The 22705-nt window shown below is 37.5% G+C and overlaps 2 protein-coding genes across 4 annotated transcripts in view; one reads left to right on the forward strand and one right to left on the reverse strand.

Moving 5' to 3' along the window:
- AVEN (apoptosis and caspase activation inhibitor) overlaps positions 1-22705 on the reverse strand; it is a 94753-nt gene that overhangs the window by 69831 nt on the left and 2217 nt on the right. The window contains exons 1-2 of one of the 3 annotated variants that reach the window (XM_056346521.1): positions 17579-17621; positions 2348-2528 (exon numbers count right to left, since the gene is read on the reverse strand). In XM_056346521.1, the coding sequence (XP_056202496.1) occupies positions 2348-2528; positions 17579-17581 (184 nt within the window). In that variant the 5' untranslated portion in view covers positions 17582-17621. Of the gene's footprint in view, positions 1-2347; positions 2529-5167; positions 5247-17578; positions 17622-22705 lie in introns of those variants that run through there. The other 2 variants (XM_056346520.1, XM_056346519.1) reach the window with 2 other exon arrangements.
- The window catches only part of CHRM5 (cholinergic receptor muscarinic 5), a 47260-nt gene that overhangs the window by 14600 nt on the left and 9955 nt on the right, over positions 1-22705 (forward strand). The window lies entirely within an intron of this gene.

The raw sequence follows: 22705 nt of genomic DNA on the forward strand, positions 1-22705 counted from the left end.
AGAAGCTCTGTCAGGCTAGTGACATCAGCTGTTATCAAAGCCACCTGGCAGTTCTTTCTTAAGACTATTTTCAGCTGCTTTTTTAACTATTCAGTCTGAAATTTTCCATGTCAATTGACTGCTTCAGGTAGTTTTTCCTCACCACCACCTTTTTTTAAAAGTCAGAGAATGGCTGGAACATTTTTCTACCATGAAAGGATCTAGGAAAAAAGCCCTTGTAAGCTCTTCCTTTGAAAAACTGTAAGTACTTCCTTGCCCTGAATCAGTAACTTGAAATCAGGCTGGACAATGTTGTTGTATGAGAGAGGTACATTCTGCTCATTTTGTGAAAAGTCTGGCCTGATTTAGCCAAGCTCCGAGCTTCTAGAAATCAAAGTTTATACACATATTTTTTGCAAGATTTGCTGCCACTTAACAAACAATCACCAAACAGTCCATTCTCAGTGACCTTCCATATGTCACTTCAACATCCAAGGCAACTGACTTAAGTTTCCTCTAACCTCTGGTTAGGAGTGAAGAGCCAGATTTTCACTGTAAGAGAACTCTGCATTTAACAGGCATTAGGTACAACACTTAATAAAAAGTGTCATCTTGCATATTTCCACAACCTCACTATGCAATATCCCTGCCATAGCTGAAAACAGTAACCCGTCACATCATGTTGTTGGGTAACTGAGTAGGATTTAGGGTATACTGACAAAAGCATGTAAAGGGAAGATTGAGAAAACTGTAGTGGAGCCTAGAACTGGAAGGTTAAAAGAAAAGAATAAACTGGGATTGACTAGTCAAGGAAAGAAACAAAGAGGAATGTAAAAAGATGTGGTAGTGGATGACAGAAAAAGTAAGCCAAATGAGCAATCCCAGGCAGAACAACTCAGAACTGGAAACGACCAGGACTGGACAGAGCGAGGGACAGAATGTATCTGACGGAGCTGGATTTTAGTGAATATATGTGGAAGGGAGCTGGCTTATAACAAACAACTGAGAAGAGACCCATCACCAGAAATCAGAAACCTAGACAAGAAAAATTAACTGAAGCAAGGGACAGTGAGAAGAATTAGTAGGCAGGCAAAGGCTGACAGTAGAAAGACAAGATGCAGTCAGAGACAGGCTGGGACTAGTCAAGCCCAAATATTTGCTTGAAAAGACAAATCAGTGCTGAACTGGAGATTGGCTTGAGGCAGGGACAAGTTGGAAGTATAGGCAAAAAGGTTAAAAAAGTATGTATCTTCAGAAGCTATTTCAAAACATAAAATAAAAAAATCAAAAGTTTTAAATTGTGATATCTACTTTGCTCCTCAAGCTATGTTGCCTATCCAGCTCTGAGGTACATACCAGCCCATCTTGACTCCAACACTGTCTACCATGCAACACACCATTCAGAGAAGCCATCACACACCTCATGATCCTATGATTAAAACTGGCAATTTAAGCCCAATTCTGCAATGGTCATGCAGAACAGCTTCAGAAATTCATTCTGGCACAGAGAAAGCAAGCTCTGGTTCTTTTTTCTTTATCACAGATAATGGCTAACTTACCCCTCCAAGCTGTGGCTGAAAAATCCAATTATTTAGATTCAAGAGATTTCAGAACTTCCAGGTTGCTCAAAAAAGCCCCATAATACATAGTTTGCAACTTTTTACTGAAACATGCCAACACAATAGCACCAAGAGTTTCTAAAACAATTTCAGGCAACTGTTTTTTGTGCAACTGCCCATAATATAGGTTAAAAAAAAAAACAGGATCTAGTACAGCCTGTCTCTCCACCTTCTCATTCTATTATCTCCTTTGAAGACTGGAAAACAACTGATCTTTACTCTCAAGGAGAGTAATGCTATTCATGCACACATCCCTACAGTGCTGATTACAAATCTGTCAAAACAAACAACAGCAAGCAGCTGCTTAACTGCTTTGCTGTTTAGTCACACTAGCAACTTTGTTTCTTTTCTGGAAAGCAACTCAATGACCAAGATTGGTAAGAAATTGACAGCAAGAATAGGCTCAAAGTAACTGCACACACTCAGACCCGTGGAGTTTCACAAGAAGGCTGTAAATGCAGCAGCCCTCTTTTACTCCCCAGCCACCTTGGCTCGGTGCAGCTTATATGCTGATAAGACTGCTCCCATGGAGACTTCGAACACTCCCAAATACATCAATGGCAGACTTACTGAGGCAGATAGGAATGATATTCTAGTGTCCTGTTTCACCATCAAGGACAACAGTCAGAAAAGTAGCAACATTTAAAAATGCAAAACTAAAAATAAATAAAAAAAACCCACAACGAAACAAAACAAAGAACCCCCCCACACACACACAAAACCCCTATCTGTAAAGTAGAAATGCTTACCTGCTGAGCTAAGCAATACATGGAAGTCTGTTCCTCTCTGTGACTCTCCACGTTCACTCTGTCCCTCTTTTTCTGTATCCTCATAGCGGCTCCAGTTGGAAAAAATCTTTCTTCTTGAATAGCTTTTCAGTTTTTCCTTCTCTTCTTCCTCTTGTGATTCAGTATCATCATCATCCTCTACCTGTGATATTTAAATAGACAGTTAAGCCATTGCAATTCAACAGTATTTTGTTCTGTATTTAGACAGTCATTCATACAACCCTCCAACCAGGGAATCAAAACCCAGAATGATAAATCAGCCTGGATCCCCTGTCAATTTTAGGTGCTACCATCTTCCTGAACTGTATGTAACTCATCAATTGTCTAATTAAAAGCACCTAGTGAAGCTTCAGTTCTTACAGGGGTCACGCGGTGACACTGACGCAAGTTCCACGGGTTTCCCTTCTGTTCTGAAAGCCCATAATGAACAGCTCCCTTCCTGAAACTAAGCACAACATGCAGGGAGCAGAACTAAGAATTTAATCACAGTACCTCTGTCCAAGTGTTGCAGTGATACTGCAGAAAGAACCGATGTTTGTAGAGCACAAGAGGAAAATGACAACATAAAGAATACTGGAGAAAAACATATGGAAAGGGTGATCTATGTAAGAATTTCCATTATAACCAGCTACAGGGTGTTGACTCAAGTAACATGGAATAATTAACCAAATTAATTTCCTTCATTAAAGCCATTTGACAGAAATGTTACTGTGTTTCTGAAACTACATTAAGGTTTCTTTAAGCACATACATGTACGTGCTGGTACAACATTGGACAACCTGGTAAAGAACAACTGCGCAAGGCAACTATCAGGCACAAACCACCACCACTTCATTAACCTGTTTTATAATTGATGAGTTACTTTCATAGATCAAGAAAGGACATAGAGCAATGCAGCACATATTCCAGATTGATTTCTATTATGAAGCAGGCTTAACTACCCTGTAGAAAAATTTGTAGTTACATTTTGGCTCAGCTAGACAAATACGAACTGTTTGAGATTTTCACGTTCCTTTAGTGTCCAGTTATGCAATAGAAAAACCTCTATCAATGCCAAATAAGTCCCTGTTGCACACCAAATACCATATTTATATACAAGTACATCATCATAAAAAGAAGACTGACACAAACGAAAAAATAGGAAGCAGTAGTTTGTGGACAGTGGAGTATTACTACACCTTAGTTCTGAAAATATAATAAAGATGACCAAAAGTAGCAGTGAAGCCTGTTACATGGCTTTTACACAGATGCCCACTGAAAGCATCCTCAAACACAACTGTGAAAGTTTAGATTCTCCCATGTTTGATGTCTTAAAAATGACTGCCCAGCATATCATACAAGTAGCAAAATCAGAACTAGAATAACGACCTCCCAAGAAAAATAATCCACCAATCTTCATAAACAAGCTTCTTTCAGCATTGTCCGAGAGATCTGGCTAGGAACAGCATGAAGGAACGGTAAATTCATCAGAGCATAAAACCAGATTCAAACCTGTAAAAATTATACAAATACACTCCCAGCTGGCAAACAGCTGACAAAAAGGAAAATATTCTGTGCATTCTTACTGGTTCTGTGCAATTTTTAGTTAAATTCGTTTGTCTTTCTATTAATCAGATAAATACACTAAAATGGTTGTTGTGGACAAACGATTATTTGCACGAGCAAGGGGATGAAGTCACAACACACTATTACCAGGGTCTGATCTAGAGCTATAGTTTCAACAGAGCAAAAGGCCAAAAGGCAAAATAACTTGGAGTTCATACAATTCATAAGTCAAAGCAAGTATAGTGCTACAAAGAGATAGATCTGTGTTGTACTTTGGTTTTGTTTTTAAGAAAACATCAGAATCACCTTAGGCAACTATTACATTATAAATAAGTAAAACAGGAGTATCACCTTCTTATTTTAACAAGCTTCCAATAAACTAATACAGATTTAAATATTTTCTCTTAAACTGACCTAAATTATTTTTCACATTCTGTTATTAGCTATGTTATACAGCACACCTCAAGGAAATTTAATGTCTTAGAAGTAAAATTGTTAACTTGAACTTTAATAAACAAACCACAAATCCTCCAGTGTTAATAGGAGTTGTGCAGTCTGGTTCCCCAAGTACTGTCCTGAGGTTTACTTTTGCAATAAGTAAACTTCAAATACAAACCTGCTTACATTTCCAATAAATATTTAATAGAAAATTTTGCATGATGCACTGCTATGCTACAAGATAAAACTATGAATACTCCCATTTGAATAGTCAACATTCAAACAACTTAAAGATGCATCTTCACCACTAAAATCATCACATACATTTAAAAAAAATTGATCAGTGAAGCTTCAGAAAATAGTTTGCTTCTATCATCTCACGAGACAGCTACCACCTAAAGTAACAACAGAAATACATAAGCATAAATTTTCATTACTTTCCTCTTAGCTAACTATTCAGCTAGACTATATACTGCTACCAGTGCCATCATAACTTACTGAAAACAAATCTCAATGAGTACAGAACAAACGTCACTCCCATGTGTAGTGCAATAAAATAACTTCCCCCCTGCCCCATCCTCAAATAACAAATGATACAAGCTGAAACAAATTCTAGAAGCCAACTCAAATATAACCTTTAAAACAGTATTACTTAGGTAAGGAGAAAAACTTAAGCTTTTAAACAGCACTGAACTACATCTACACATTCTCACTCAGTGCTATAATGCACCACAATACCACAGGAGGTATAATCTTTATCTGCTGTGCCTCTGTTTCAGATAGTATTACATCCATTACCATCTGCACATTTCATTGAAATTTTGGAAGTGGGGAAAGCATGCAAAAGCCCAACTGAATAAACCCAGGAAACTTTCAGACTGTTTTGCATATCAGAAGAGCAAAAAAATTTACACAGTGTTCTGCCTAAACACTAAGTTCATCAAAGTCCAAACCACTGTGAAAGAGCCAAGCCCCTCTGCAGAGGAGCTTGCACAATTTGGGGTCTTCCACCAAGGAATGTATTTTCATCCTCTAGCAGAGCTGATGATTCCACTTTCCTTCTGAAGGAAAGCAAAATGCATAGCATATGTGACCCCAATCTACAGTCTCTACCACAGCAGAAGGATATTTTAGTACATCCTCCTTTATACAGTAATTTTGCATACAGGGTTGGGGATGGATGGTATTGAGAAAAAAATAGGAAAGCAGGCTTTCTGTTTGACTTCTACACAAGAACATGTTGATGCACACAGTACTGGAATGAAGGTGTCAAAATGACGTAAACATTGTTCTGAATAGGCCATTTCCCCTGGGGTCATCCTTCTGCACTTCCCTGGAACCCAGTGGTTTGGATCAAACCAAGGCTAAGTACACAATGGAGAAAACGCAAGTGACCTCTTACATCCTGCTTCAATTACTCAACTGCTCTTCACTGTAAGTGCAGTCAGTCCTAGCATGTCAAGCACACGTGTGCAAACACTCAACAAGAACTGTTGAACTCACAGCCCTTAAAAAGAAAAAACCCCGAAAAGTGCATTAAAGTCAGAGCTTCCATTAAGACTTTCTAAAACTGTATTCATTACCCTTAGGAAGCCACAGCAGTTAAAGCTTATAGCCCTCTTTCTGTCGAGTTCTATTAACTGTAAGAAAAGTCTAAAACATTTAATCTTGGTCAGCACTTAGAATATTCTACAGTTACTGGGAGGACTATAGAAACAACATAGGTTGTTTACCTTTCTTTGGGCTGCCTGCCCTTCCCTGTTATGTAGATATCACGCATTATTAGACTTCCATTCTTACTTATTTTGTAGTACTTCTCCCAGTTCTCTTCCTGAGGATGTTACTTTACAGAATGTAGGAAAACATAGTTTGAGCTTCTTTGTTGATCTGTTAGAAAAAGCATAGCTATTTCTCTCCTTCGCAGTCTTCCCAAATTTATACAATAACCTTTCCATTTTATCTTCAAAAACTCTTTACAATTATATAGATCAAGCACTACTTTTGCCCTTTGTTATTGTAACTTCTGTATTACTGTTTTGAATGTCACACCTCTCAAAAATACACACATTTCCTTAATCTTCCCCATTCTTTATTAGGGACGTTTACCTACAATACCTCAGACATCTTAAATATCCACACAGGAGTCCACAATAAACAGCCACTGTCATGCACGGATACTTGCATGTTCATGGACAGTGATAATCACTGTCTGCTCCCTACATTTCCTGCTCTCCCAACAGCACATACTAATTCCTTGACTATTCCATCTTCCCTTCTTGGAAACTGCTGTAAGGCTGTGGCCAAGTGCAATGACATTCAGGCTTATCTGTCTCAATCCCAATTTCTCTTCTCATCAGGGGAACAGGCTAGCAATGAAAATGAAAATATCCTGTGGGTTGAACCTGACCTTGACTATCAGCTGCATCATGAAAGGGCATATATCTTTTCCTCATTTGTGTTTAAGATAGTAAGGTGTCTACGCACAGACAACTTCTCCTCTCCTCTTCATCCCAATTTCAGGAGCATCTGTTGTTACAGTCAAATTCTCACAGGCGGAACTCTAAGTCATAGGGTCAAAAAAACATCTAATGAAGCAACAAAGCAGTTCACAACCTCTACACTTTAAATGTTTTGCAGAATAGAAGTCTGTACACAGGGGCTTGTATGAGTGACAAGAAGTAAGGTCGCTTGGCTGATATTAACTACTGAGGGGTTCCTCTAGGCAGATGTAAGTGGAAATGTGAAAGACTTACAGTTACACTTCAATGACTTAAATTACTCTTAGAAAGACATACCTGCTTTTAATTTCATGGTTCAAAATTATCACTGGTGTAGCCAAACAGGAGCAATGAGATCACACCAGGAATTATCTTAGCACAATATGAATACAACACAATCTCAAAAAGATTTCAGTTTTTTGTTGCAGTGCTCATTAAATGCACTTTTTTTCACCTTATATCCAGAAAGATACAGAAGAATCCCCTGACAGCTTAATTTTCTCAATCACAATGATTGATAGGCTTATACCTTATCATAGTTATATATAGTATAACAATCTTCAAAAAAGTTAAGTTGTTCTGATTTTTCCACATTTACCTAATTACAACCCCTAGATATATGTCCCTCTGTCTCGTAAGTAGACTTTTATTAACATTAAATCTGAAGTTGGCAAAGGAATACATTTTCTGATTTATTGTGGTGGAAGTGTAATGGGCTTTTTAAAATATGAACTGTAAAGTATATTAAGAAAATCAGAATATATATTCAGAATTATGGCAAACAAAAGCAGACCTACATATTTAAACACATTTCTTAGATTAATTTGATTTTTAACAAAAGACAAAGTACAACTGCAATTTTATTGATACTCATTCAAGTTTGTATGTGTTTAGAATCAAAATGTCCTTACCTACAACAAAAAATACAGAACATTATCTTCATGAACTTACTTAGACAGATGGCTGAAATCCAATGAGAGAATTTGAAATGCAATTCACAATGATATAGACAAACAGGAATTGAGTTTTAAAAATAAAAACAAAATAAAAATACCAATAGTGAATTAACAAGGTAAACATGTCTGTCAGTATATTATATACATACTCCACTATCTAGGAAAATCCCATGAAGCATGCAAACACTTTGTTCTATCTACCTAGGAATATTAATGATAAATTTCTGTACAGAGAAAAAAAGCGCAAGTTTGAACAATATAAAAAGGTCAGTATGAAGTAAGAGTGGAATACAATCCCACAAACTATTCTTATTTAGCGCTCTTAATCCAGATTTTAGAAAAGTAAATGAAAGATAAGACTTGTGAATTTCCCTAATAAATAAGATTTTCTTAATGCAGTGATACAATAAGATACCATAGCCTCTTTCAGAGACAGAAAAGAATATTTGGTCATAATACTCAGCAACACCTGCCAAAAACTGAGCTTTTAGCTTACCTATACTGAATTGTTTTCAATAGACACCATTATTCACAAGTCTGACCACAGTAACAGTGAAAAAGTAAATACCACCACCTTGTCCACCAAATTACTTTGCTTCAAAGTTCCTGCTTGTTTCATCTATGCAATGCAAATAATTGGAACTGATTAAAACTTTGAATGAAAGAGACTATTTTCTCATTACTGTTTAACTGAAAAAAAAGACCACCTCAAAATATTCTTTGCACTCAGTAAAGTTCTAACATGATCAAGTGCCAGGAGGCTATAAGCCATATTTATCTTTCTCACAGATCATTATTAATATTTCCACAAGCTATAGCCATATTTTGCACGAATCTTACACCTCACTGAATTGGAACAGCTTCTGTTAGGAGCTAAACCTCTCCTTTAGACTCACTGAGCCGGGGAGGGGGAGGAAGCCCCACAGGCAAACAACTTGGTTCTTTCGTTTGTAACTACTGATTTAAATGGCAGACTATCTTCCCTTTCAACGAATCCATAAATTCTGATGTATGTTTTCCACTACTCTCTCAGAAACACCCCTGTAACCTGCTGGCACATGATTAGCTGCAGGTCCTTCAAATGGGTGGCTTACAGGGGCAAAATGAATGAACCACCACTATGCACTTCTACAGACCCAGTTTTAAAACCGTTGACTCATAGATAAAATAAACTTAATAGCCATGCAATGTATGTTCACAGGAAGAAAGTCTCAAAAGCTCTATTCTCTAACATTAGAAGGAAAGTTGGAAAGTTGGTAAAGCCTGTCAAGGAAGTATTTATTTTGGAAACTACCTATTTCAAGACTTCACTCAATAGATACAGGATTTTCCAAACTACAAAACCACCATCTAAAATTTAGCCCTACTCATTTAGATTAAAACTCCAAACTGAAGGATGTTTGATGGGGTATGTTGTTAGAATGGTACCATTAAAAATTCAGCACTCACTGTGCACTAATTGGGTAGCACAGTACAGAATCAACAAGCTGCGTAGAAGCAGTCCTTTACCTCCCTTCCCCAAGGCTGAGCCATGCTGCGAGCAAAGAGCCTGTAAAAAGCTTGTCCAGCTGCTGGCTATAGATAAAGAGACTTCTGATTTTTTAAACTTGTTGAGCCAATACATTTCCACCAACAGAAAAACAGTATTTTTTCTTTAATTCAGTGGAAATGATGACATGAAAGTTACTGGCAACTTCACAAACTCATCAAGCAATTTATACAAAATTGTCACGTGGACCTGAACAAAACCTGGCAGGCTCTATTACCTTCAAATTGACAGTAACTTAAGAAAGCTGAATGTTTTTCTTACAAACATTCAGTCAAAAATATGAGTTTAAAAATAAAAGAGAGGCCTCTGTCTTGACGGAAATAACAAGTTTCAAGAAAACCTTGCAAAGTAAGTGTATTGCCACAATGTTTGTTTGTGGCATTCCTTCCTATGTATTTGCTATGTGTAGCAAAGTCAGGGGGTTTATATATTGCATACGTATGGATCCACATATGTGAATGTTGTAGGTCATATACTAAACCCAAATTATACTTATTCTGGTTAGGTTAAGGAAAATTTCTACAGAAAGATATTTCTTCTTACCAAATCTGCCATTCCTAAATAGAAGTATCTTGACCTGCATTATAGATTGACTGTATTCAGAAACAGATTCAATTCTTGTTTTAATGTCACAGTATTATAGACTAATCCAAGCTAAAAGGGATTGCAAGAGGTCATCTTGTTCAACCACCTACTCAAAAGAAGGTCAAAACTGAAACAAGACCAAGCAGGTTTCGGCTTTGTCCACTCAGGGTTTGAAAACTTCCAATAGCATACCTAATTCTTAGTGTTTCATTTTGTTGTTTTATTCTAGCACTCCTAAAACTGCAAAAGCAATTGTATTAATGACTTCAACAACCATCTGTCAAGAACACGCACGAGGAGTTCCGTAACATCACGGAGTCAAAGTTTATTGAGGGTATATATTCGCCTCAACAGTTTAATAACAGACTTTTCAAAGAATATTGCTATTTTGCTAGTCTTAATGAGTCAGTGGGTAAGACAGCCTCTTTCAATAAACCTATCAGTTATAAATTTGTATGTGTTGAAAAGCTCTGTACTTCTGCAACCATACCAATGATGAAGTAAAAGTATGACAAATTATGCAAAAAGCTCACTCAAAGCAGCATCTGTCTGCAGAACAGAAAAATTTGACTCTTGATCCTAACCCACAAAGGTTATTTCATAACCTTAATAAAGTCTGCTCAAAAGAGTAAAGTTTAGAGAAAATCTCAGTTATACAGACAAGTTAATGTTTATTTAACACCCCTACATGCACACAGTTTTAGAACAAAACCAGCAACTCTCTACCAAGATCAAAACTAACATGCTGAAGAAGCTTCAGGGTTTCTCATGCAAGAAAAAACATGTGACAAAGTTTCTCCATAGAGCAATTTTTTTTTGCCACAAAAAAGGAAAAACACCACCAAAAACCCCCAACTTTCTGGAAGATTTCAGCTGTGCTATAAGAATGTTCTCCAAAACTTATGTTCCATATGAATAACAACATAACTATTTCTTAGCTTTAAATTCAAAAATATTTGATAACATTTAGTACCAAGTTAAAAGTTTAGGGTTTTTTGAATGCATCTAATTTTGTAAAAAAGAAAGCACGCAAGAGTAAGACTTTTTTCTATGGATTTCACAACATGAAAATAACGAGTGATATTCACCCACACTAACATTTTCAGTCGGCACAGCATTAAAGAAGAAAACATTCTGAAAGACACCAAACAGAACAGGATTCTTTGAAATTGTACACCTAAACTGGCAGAAAAATAATCAATAGTTTTCCTCTCTTTCCTACTGTTAACGTTCTGCCAGCTTAAGTTCCTTGCATCAGTTCACAGCAGAATCAGATAAGCACAAATAATGGTTAGATAGGCTGGAAGCGTGCCATAAACATGGGATCTGGGAAGCAGGTCCTTCCTTCATTATCTGGCAGCAGTTATCCGCTACATTGGCTAAGTGTACTGGTAAGCCATATCCTTGGCTTTAACTTCCTGCAATGTTAAGCTTGCTTTTCTAAAGCCAATTTTGTTTTCTCTTTCATTAAAGACTTTCAGATTCTCCATTAGTGTTCCTGTTCCATATAAAACACATGGACACACAGGTGTCCTTGGTCAAATTCACATATTTCTTAAATAAAAATTTAAAAAAAAGATACTGTGCTACAAATATATCGATTGGTCAAACTTTAAACATGAGCTTTATTTGAGACTGGTTTTAGTCAGTATACAAGTATTGATGTTTTGCTTACAGTGGGAAATTCCACCTTGAATTTAAATGAAAACACGCAACATCTGTCACTTTTTCAGATCAACTATCACATAGTAACAGCACACTGCAAACACAGAAATATTCACATAATAAAAATTAAAGCTGTAAAAGGAGACACTCTACTAATTTGAAACCTTAAAATGGTACTGTACGTAAGAAATTCAAGAGGACAGCATTCTGCTTTCCTCCCTTCTTTCACTACATCTGCAACACTGTCAGTAGCATAGTCCCTAAATTTTTAATCTTACATTACTAATATACTGCCATTTCCTAATTATAATTTCACATGCTACTGAAAAACCTCACGTCTACTACTCTTCTATCAACAAACTGGCATATCCAGCTATCGAGCATTTTTGAAATTAAGTTGCATTATTATATTTATGGTATGGCACAACAAAGCAGCAAGACTTCAGTTACAAAAAGCCTCATTCAATGATATTTTCAGAAAGGGGGGTCAAAAAGGGACAATTTTTAGGACTAATACACAGCCATATAGTAAACCAATAAAAATAAATTATATAAAAGATACCATGGATAAAAAGCAGACTGCCTAACATGCAAACAAAATACACAACTATAAAGCTGAATGCAAAACCATATATCAAGGAACAAGCAAGCAGGATATATAATATATATTGAATGACACTGATTAAAAGAAGAGTCGAGTCACACTAGACAAAACCACATACGAAAGCAACGCTACATCAAAAAGATACTATTCTCAACTCCCAGGGGTTTAAACAGCATTTCTGAGACCAATACTAAAATTAATTTCTTTCTTTAGACAGTGGAAAAACAGAAGAGGTACAAGAGAGTACTAACTGCCCACTTGATAAACAAACACCAAAATCCTTCTTCTTCCTTGTTTTTTCAATGTCATGAGAAATGTATGGCCTGGTCAGCGAGGAAGCCAAATTTTTCTCCTTTCCATTTCCACAGATGGCTGTAAAACACACGGTCAACATAGTGATACAAGGAAAGGGGAAATGAGCAAAAAAAGTAATTCACCAATGATACGCTTCCAAGTTTAGAGATTGCAGTCCTGCCTCATAATCAAGGCAGGATTTCCCTGACAGTATACCCAACTGGTGCAAAAAAAGCAGCCACTCATACCCTGCATTACCAGCTTTCCTCATGCAAGTCAGTAGCCCCCTTCCTAGCACAAATTCATCGAGAGAGCAACTAATCAGCTGGAGTTCCCTCAGGCACCATGCAATGTGCTGTCCCATAACGCAGCACGTTACTGCCAAACATCTGATTTGTGGTAGGTTTGTCTCCAAGAGAGGTAGGCTTGTGTTGAATCCACATGCACTGTAATTCAAAATGTAGCTGTACGATGGATAATATGTCTCTGCCATGCTCCTCCAAAAGACAAGCCAGCAACACACCACACACCCCATTTTCAAGCTCTTTTAGTAGTATAGCTCAAAGATAGTAATAGCTGTCAGAGCACTGTATCCTCCAACTGCTATACTTTAGTTCAAGAATTAATGATTAATGTGTTTGGGGAGTCTATGTATATATCAAAATATCAACATAACAAGGATAAAAAAAGGTGTAGAGGCATCACACTGTCCTGACTCAGGTAAGTCAGAAGCAGAATTTTATACAACCAGTGTGTGGCATGCACTTGGTCTCAAAGCTGTTGCCTGCTCCAGGCAACCGAAATACAAGAATTTATCAAAAACCTCTAACAACTACATTACCGCTGTACACTTTTGACAGAAACATAAAACCTCCAGCAAAAATAGTTCTGTTTCACCTGAAATGACCTGAGAATAGATGGAGACTGGGGCATAAGAGAGGGGGAAGCCGCAAAACATTTCAAAGAGAATGTAAATACATACAATTATGTTTATTCAGCTACTGCAGAACTACAGTATTTTATCCAGAAAGTGTAAATAAATTCAGTTCCCTTCTCTGCACAAAGGCATTTCTAGTGGCATCTCCTACATCCCTCAAGAATACAGTGACTCTACATGCTCTGAAATGGGTTATCTAGCCTGTTTTCTCAGCCAGACCTATTCTACTTTGTACAGCAAATGGACACTCCTAACAGCAGAACTCAAGAAGCTGGTGGCCTATGCACCATGCAGATGCCCAACCACCACCCACAAACACACAAGAAAAAAAAAAAAACCAAAGAAAAAAATGCATAACACTTCACATGATTCTTTCTTTCATTCCCTGCTCTACCTTTATGACAATATCATGTTTTTACATAAAATACAAAAGGGACTGAAAACAAGGAATGGAGGGAAATTCAGTTCAAAAAGTATTTAAAGTCTGATGGCAGGTCACTTATCTGAGAAGTGAAAAAAACTTGACTGCACTTCGTATTTGAAATTGGGAAGAAAACAGACCACAGTTTGAACTTGTTTCTTTTCTCCACATTCTCCAGATCCTTCACTACCCATTGCAGACTGAAACCTTTTCATTATGCACCCTCTGTATCTAAAACAGGCTCTGTGTCCACTGACTGCCTTTTTACAAAGCAGCATCAGTGCTAATGGCTCTGTAAGTTTATGCACAAGCTGATTCTAATGTAAACTGGCAGACACAAGGATGATTTTGCTATATATTTTGAGAAATCCAAAAATAATACATTACTTCATTAAGAGACATTTTTTTCTGCATCATAAGCAGCATTTTTCAGTGGCTAACAAAGGATACAATAAGGCATGAAAATAAACAATTATTACGGATAAGCGCATCAATCTGCTTTCCTGTCTCACTGAAAATAATTAAACCACTTTTAATTATATATCCTCCTTCAGGGTTTCACATAATTTAGATAAGATTTTTTCCCCTTCCAATTATTCAACAGAAAACAAGCATTTGTAAAAGTCACTTAATCACAGTTCTTGGCAGCCAGATTCAACAAGTCAGTACAGGTATTTGAAAATCCTTTTGCTTTAATGCTTTGGGTTTTTTTCCAGACTACTCCTAATAAAATGCAAAGACAAAAAAAAAAAAAAAAAAAAAAAAAAAAAGATATTTAATATTATGTGCACTGCACTGCATGATTTTTCAACAGTACTAATGAGTAAATAGTATTGTCAATGCTAAATCTGTTCCATCATTACAGTTACACCCATTACAGGGTAAGTTTTAAATTATTTCTTCAAAAGTATTAATAGGGATGAGGTCATACACATGTTTCTATGTTCACAGTCTTCCCATAATGGATGAGGGACAATGGCTTTATGCTGAAAGAGGGCAGATTTTGATTAGATACTAGGAAGAAATTCTTCACTAAGAGTGGCAAGGCACTCGAACAGGCTGCCCAGCGAAGCTGTGGATTCCCCACCTTTGCAAGCATTCAAGGCTAGGTTGGATGGAGCTTTCAGCAAACCAATCTAGTGGAAGGTGTCCCTGCCTGTAGCAGCAGGGGTTGGAACTAGATGATCTTCAAAGTCCCTTCCAACTCAAACCATTCTATGATTCTATGATATTAGCGTATTTACCTATTAATTTGTAGTGACCCTCCAATGATTTTTAAGCATTCCTTGTCATTAACAGAAACAATTTACTTCCTTATCACTCACCTAGACATCACAACTTTTCCAGTACAAGTTCAAGTTTCTATTATAAACAGGTTTTTCTCAACTTGAGGCAAAAAGGAAAAGGCTAATGTGCTTTTTCCCACCACCACCCTTTAGAATAAGGGAGGAAAAGCCTCAAGAGAGGTTCTTTCATGAAAAGAGAAAAAATATCCCTGTAATCCTCTTCACTAGTTTGCTCTATTGATGACCTTTAGAGAGATCTACCAAAGCTAAAGAGATGCTTAATTAGCAGAGAGGGCAGCTGAGAGAACAGGTAGCATGAAGAAAAAAGCTTTTAGTCTTTATCGTACAGGATGAGAATTTTTGAAAGAGGGATGAAATCCTAAGACTGCTTCATAAATGTTGGATACTGGAACTCATCACTTTGGGTTAGCTAAAGATAGAATTAGCCAAGAGAGACATCCTATTCTGAAACCTGTGCATAACAGGAATGATGCTCCAGTCAAAGCGAAAAACAGCTCATGCAGCTAGAAAGAGACTTGTGCTTGAAGTTTTTACATAAAACTGTTACTTTTCCAATGCTTGCAAAGTACAGTTCTAGAAGATGTCATACTAACCTCAATAGCAAATGATATTTCTCACCATTGATTTTTGAAATGTTTTATGGGTAATTCAAACATTAGTATGTGACTATGACCTGGTGTGAACTATAGTCCTCTACAATATGTGACTTGTAGATAAAGAATCTAACCAAAGTTTCCTCCCTCAAAAGCATCATTGCAGTTGCAGAAACCTAACCTGAAATAACAGAAGTAGTCTAGATCCTGACAAGTTCTTATGTTCAAACTTACTTAGATATGAAGAAAAAAACATGACTCCTATCTAGACAGAACATCTGTAAAGTCTGTCATTAAACAAGGCTCAAATAATTCTACACAAACAGATGTAAACCTATCAAGTGCAGACATTTTAGAGATCAGCACTCAAACCTCAGACACCCCCTCCTCATTCATCACCAACTTTCTTTTGGAGGGAGGTAGCAGGGGAATCCTCTGAAAGATACTTTCCTAAATAGTCTTAAAGGATGGGCTTCCCTAAACCCAACAACAACATAAAGTAGTGAAGAATCATTGTCTGAGATCCTCGACACCCTAATGCCATACTTAAAAAACCCAAGATGTTAAAACGTCATTTTATTTTGCCATTGGTCTAGAGTATAATTCTAAAAAGTAAAAGCTACCGCACAATGATGGACTGATCCTACAGTTAACTACTGTGAACAAGCTCTAAGAACCATTTAGAACTTGCTGGAAGTGCAAACACATCCAAATTACCAACAACGTAAAGGAGGGGTGGGTTGTAGTTGTTGGGATGCTCTGTGATCCCAGGATTTCATGTGCACATCACATCTTTACTTGCAACAGTCTGTACTGGTTGCCAGCTCTAGGTGCATACAGAACACTAACTGCAGGAGAACTTTGCACCCATTTTTCAGCGGTGAGCTCCAGACAATGCTCAACTGTCTGGACAACAGGCGGACAACTTCAACTCTGGTTCCATCAGGAGGGAAACCACTTTGAGTCCACCAATATTACACTCAAGTGTATCCCACAAAGCACATTTGCACCAAAATCCCCATTCTTGACAGGAACTCAAACTAAGAGCCATGCCAAAAATACTCAAGGAACTAACTTCTCTCATTGGCACAATTCATTTTTTAAGTTATCTCTATAAATAAATTTTACTCTGAGACAATAATCTTTCAACACCCTTGCTAAGAATTACGGGGAAGTGGAAGGAAAAGAAATAAGGAGCATGGGATCACCTGAGCTTCTGTTGCTGTTACGAAGTAAAGTAACAGGAACATAGTAAGCCAGTGACCTTAGCAAAGCAGCATTACCTGAGTAGTACAGCCTGAAACAGAATACAGAAAGTAAAAAAATAAAAATTAAGAAAGTTAACGACCAAAACCCAAACCCATAGTTTGTCAAGCAATCAGAAAAAGCTGAAGGCCTCACAACATGCCAGTGACAGAGCAGTAGCCTAGGAAGAGCTCTGGCCCAGAATCATCACTATTCTCTACAAGACAAAGATGCTGGCTATTCCAGGGTTAAAGAGAAAGTCTGTAAAGCCTATAATTGTACGGTTATCCTCTGGGAAAAGTGAAGCAGGAATAGAAACAGGACCTTGAGGCAAGATTCTCACATACTCCAGTAGATGTACAGGTCTTACCAGCAGGATGTATTAGTAAGTCTACGTGCAGAAAAGTTAAAGCCTTATTAAAAAAAAAAAAGAAGAAAAAAAAAAAAGAAAAAGAAAGAAAGAAAGAAAAAGAAAACTCACATGCACATAAAAAACCAGAGAAATCACATACCTGAAAGAGAACAGTGGGAAATGGACCCCCTGCTATGTCTTACCATAGAACACTGAATCACACAGGCTTGAAATCCTTTGATTATGCAAACCTGTAAGAAATATTCCTCTTACTTATTATAAGGCCCTAAATCACCACTGAATCAATAATCAGCAATTTTTTTCGTTTCTTTAAAATACAGTGAAACCTGATAGCTACAAAGGCTGTGCAGCACCATTAGACTGGCTGGAAATCCATAACAGGGCTCCCGAAACTACCCAGTTTCTTTTGTGAGGAAACCAGAAGCAGTACTGTGTGGAATAATTTTTTGATCAAATTTCATCACTTCTACAAATTTTGTCCTTCAACATAAATACCTACTATCTCTCACTTGATGTACCCATATAAAACCCTATACGATGTTCTCTGGGCCCAGCCACACATCCCTGTAGCACAACATGATTCTTTTAGCTGAGGATTACTAACTTCCTACAAATAACTGCCCGTTAGAACTGTGTTTGGCACAAATATCCAGGAGCGAGTCCTAATGAATTATATATGTGTGTGCGAATCACAGATGTGTGATTTTCCAACGTTCCGCTATACGTTCAGAAAACAGACGAGAAAAACATTCCCTTGCCACGACGTGCAGGCACCCCGACCCTCCATCCCCCAACGCGGGCTCCCCCTCGCCCGAGGGCGGCCGGCCGTGCCGGAGCAGCCCGGGAGCCGCCGGCGCGGGCCGACGGGCCACCTGCGCCACCTGCTGGTCACCACCAGCACTGCACCGTGGCCAAAACGCATTTTAAGATGGATGGACGGCTTCTTAAAACCGTAGGTTTTACTTCTTCCCTAAATTCTAACATGTTCAGTTAAATAAGATGGGAAGTCCTTGGGAAAGCCTCCCCAATATTCAAGGTATTACACAGTTTACATTTCCTCTGGCCAAAATCCACTCCATTTTATGGGATAATTATATCTAAATAAGGTAACAATTGAAAGATGTGATTTCATACAATTAACAAAATACAGAGCTGATAAAAAAAGCTGTTTGAAAGTTACCAAATTACTGCCCCAGAGACCAGAGGGGGAAAAATAGAGGAACAAAAGCATTTAAGTGCTCTTTCCAAAGAAGGTACCAAAAAAACCCACCCAAAGTCAGACATGAAGCTGTTATGCAGCAATGATGCTGCACGTTCACCTGTGTAATGGAATGCTTTCACTAAAAGTGTTTCAAGTTGAATTAGCAGGGAAGTTGGTAAAATATGATAAACGAATAATAATAAATATCACTAAATCATTCCACGCTAAAGAGTCAGGGATTATTATGAAACATTGCAGTCCCCAGAGCTGTGAAAAGTGGATTTCTCTAATGTCTAGAAACTTAAAAGAATAAATTCACTTTGGCTGGATAAAAAACATTTATTATTTTCCATTGCTAAGACAGCCTTGAAAAAACAGAAGAAAAAAATAGGGCTGTGACAAGTGGTTATACAGCAGCTCTACTGAGTAGGCTCAGTAACCTTCACCATGTTCTTAAAACCTTTAACATCATTTTTCTGTACTGATCTCCATGTACTTCCTACACAATGCATTACACAATCCATCCACCATTTCAGTCTCAAGTTTTATCCTTAATGCCCAAATTAAGCCTCCTCCTTCTGAATGTTTTTCTTCTTGTCCTGCCTAAAACGCATGTTTGCCTTTCTGCTTAACGAAACATTGCTATCCAGGCTGTACCAGTGTCCCCTTCACCAGACAAAAAAAGAAAAGGGGCAGGGGGGACAGGAAGAGAGAGAGAAAAGAGAACCAGGTCCTTCAACTTCTCTTCCTAGGTCACATCTTCTAGACTTCACATCTTTCTTCATTCCCTCCCTCTGAACTTTCCCCAGCTGGTCCAAACCTTGAAGAAGCAGAACCAGTTCTTCAGTGTGACTGCATTGCTAATTGATACCTCCTCATCCACTAAACTGCCAGCTCCCTTCTATAAAATTGCAGCTTAACCAGTCACACACCTCTGCATTTTTCCCACATAAACGTAGTAGTGTTATATTTGACCTTGAATTACACCTTACTGCAGGCTTTTTCTCCCATTTGTTGAGACTGTTCTGTGCTCCACCCTCCTGCCCACCCTTCCAGTTTAGCACTGTCTGCAAATTTTAACACTGTATATTTCAGTCCTTCATCAGAATTATTAATAGAAACACTTAACATAGGCACATACAGAATGAAACCTTGCAGAATCCCATTTAACAAACACCAGTTTGACACTGAACCAACCCTAAAGAAGTTGTTGTTCACACTTGTTCACATACTTTTCAAGATGCTTAATCTAAATCAATACACTCAAAATAAAATAATCCACACTTCATTCACAATCAGTTTGTGCCTCTTCACACCTTATGACAGTAGAGAAACTCCTGAGAAAGGAAGCTCTTCACTCCTCACTAGTAATTAAGTGCAGTTCATAAATTGATGTACAATAATTTAATAAGTTTTTTCCTAATTCCTTTTGAGAACATTAACATAAAACATCAAAGGGTTTATTGTGTTCAAGATCCAGAAATCTATTCCTCTATCTGCACAAGCTCTGTTAGTGTTCTAAACGAAATCAAATGTATCTGTGTCTGAAAAATCCAAGCTTTTGTTACCATGCCTGTGAACAGGTTGCTTTTTACAGTTGTTTAGACTGTAAAGCTTTAACTCACACTGAATAGGAAAATTTTATCTGATGCTAACAGCATTAGATGGTCTCTTAGATCAGGGACCACAAGAATGAAGATATAATAAACACTAAATAAGTGTGATGTCACCATGAAACTAACCAGAAGTATGAAAGACTGCACTAGAAACAGCCTATTAACCTCCATTCATTAACAGTAAAGTGTTTACTGCAACCAGTGCGCAAAGCCAGGAAAGGACCATTGAAACTGACTTCCTAATTCCAGCTGCACTGAAGTAACAGCAGCATCACATGTACACTCAGTGTATCACTGAAAAGGAAGTTAAAAGGATACTTTGTAAATTTCAACTGTAATAAACAGAAAAGACAAAAGAAAGTTTCCTTAAACTACTCATAAAAGGATGTGGACAAGAACAATGAAAATAAAACCCAGTATCATGCCCAATGATAAACTGGATCAATTTTAAAACTCTGACAGTATATAAAATTCTGAGTAAGTTAGAGGCGTTAGAATAAAAGCAGGAGATAGCATTGGGCCAAGGTCAATCGGACCTTTAAGCATTGTAATTCCACATTACTAAAAATTAATAATTGCAAATGTGTTCTATTTAGCATAGAATAGATGACTTAAAGCAGACAGAAACAACAGAAAATTATTCAAGATGACAGATCTACAAAGAAATCTGCCATTTGGTAAACCAGCTGGTCATAATTAGACACAGATTCATTTCTGAAGGGAGGACCAAAACCTTCAGTAAACAAGGCAGTGAAATCAACATGCACACTAGTTACAAAAAAGACGTAACGAGTGCAAGATCCTTTTTCCTCTGAACAAGGAATAAGAACACTTTTCCCACAGTTTCTAAAACAATTCCATGTTTGAAACAGCCTGCATCTTCTTTCAAGAGCAGAGTTGGGGAGTTCCTTAGAGAGCTATTTCCTCAAAAGAAATCATGAAATCTCATCTTTAAGACTGATCCACAGCTGGATCTACCATGCAGGGTATGACTTAAGTAATTTATAATTATTTTTTAAGAAATAGCACCCTGATCTCCTTCTACATTAGCACCCAGTAGAGGAGGGGAGAACTGACTCAGCAAGTACTAAGTCTAAGTCTTGACAGGCTTTGCAAGCAGCACAGCTGATCACCTATTACCAAAAACAAAGGATTACAGTGCACTTACAGTAGTGTAAAACACAAAGTGGTGTCCAGCCTTCACTGGACCACAAAAGACCAAGAAGCAAACATGCCACCACTACACTTTTCCCTGTTGTACAGGTCAGAAATAATGTCCTCCTGTAGCTTCAAACACAAGCTTAGGAACCACTAAATTAAAACATCCAAAACACAAATACTGAAGATGAATAGCCGTTTTAAATGAATGCAATTGACTAAGAAATACTCTGAAATATTATGCAATTTAATGCCAACTGCTACTTCACTGTAAAAAAATGTTAGGCATTCCCAAGAGGTTTTAATGAAGTTTGGTTTTATTTACAACCTTATTACACTGTACTGAATCTATTCGCCTATAATTTTACTTGCATTTTACTGCTCTGTCCATAACAGGCTCAACAAATGCAAACTCGGTTACTTTAATACAATTTGATGTAGATTTTGTCATAAAGCTTTTCATAGTTGAAGACACAATAAAGAAGAAACTTCTCAAGCAACAACAAAAGCTCCAGAAATAATTACCTAAATATCAAGCTTAGCAGCAACAGTTTTATAAACAAATGGGGTATAAACAAATAAAACTATAAATTTAGCATAGCTTTAAAACTATAGAAGAACCTAGACTTAAAATAATTTTCAAGAAAGAATACCAGGTCATCTACATCCTGATTATACAATGCTAGAATGATCCAAATCTAGTAGGAAAATCCCTCCAAAATGCCAAGTTTACACCAGCAGCGTAGAAACACAGAGTATAATCCTCCACAATTTTTACCCTAGAAAGCAAAAGAGCTAGAATCACCCTTGGAAATCCTATATATTGCAAAACAATATAACAGTGTCCTTAGCCTCCCTTCACAGAACTTTAAGGCTCATTTCAGAAAGACAGGGAAAAAAACCCAACAAAACCAAAAAAAAACCCTCACCAGATATTTTCAGAGAAGACTCTAGCTTCTCAGCACACGATATGGAAAGTGATGTAGAAAGGCCACCCACATTCCCTGTATTATTTCATGATTCGCCAGGTCTGCAATTCACACATCACCACTTGAGAAGATCTGACCTCTGTTGCTGAAAGACAGCAGGGTCTCCTCTCACCCAAACCACTTACTCTGAGCCAAACACCCTCTCACTGAGTGGGTGCACTTGTGTTAAACAAGTCACTTGGCTGAACAGAGTGAACACCAAGGAAATGAGAATAAAAGTGGGCAATTTCTTGCCAGGTAAGACCTGAATCTGTTCAGAAAATATGGTCTAGCACACATCAGACAGTACAGGAAACCATGCCTGACCATGCAGATGGAAGAAAGGAGAGGCAAAAGGAGATCCTC

This window comes from Falco biarmicus, chromosome 7, assembly GCF_023638135.1.
Source record: "Falco biarmicus isolate bFalBia1 chromosome 7, bFalBia1.pri, whole genome shotgun sequence".
NCBI classification, from domain to species: domain Eukaryota; kingdom Metazoa; phylum Chordata; class Aves; order Falconiformes; family Falconidae; genus Falco; species Falco biarmicus.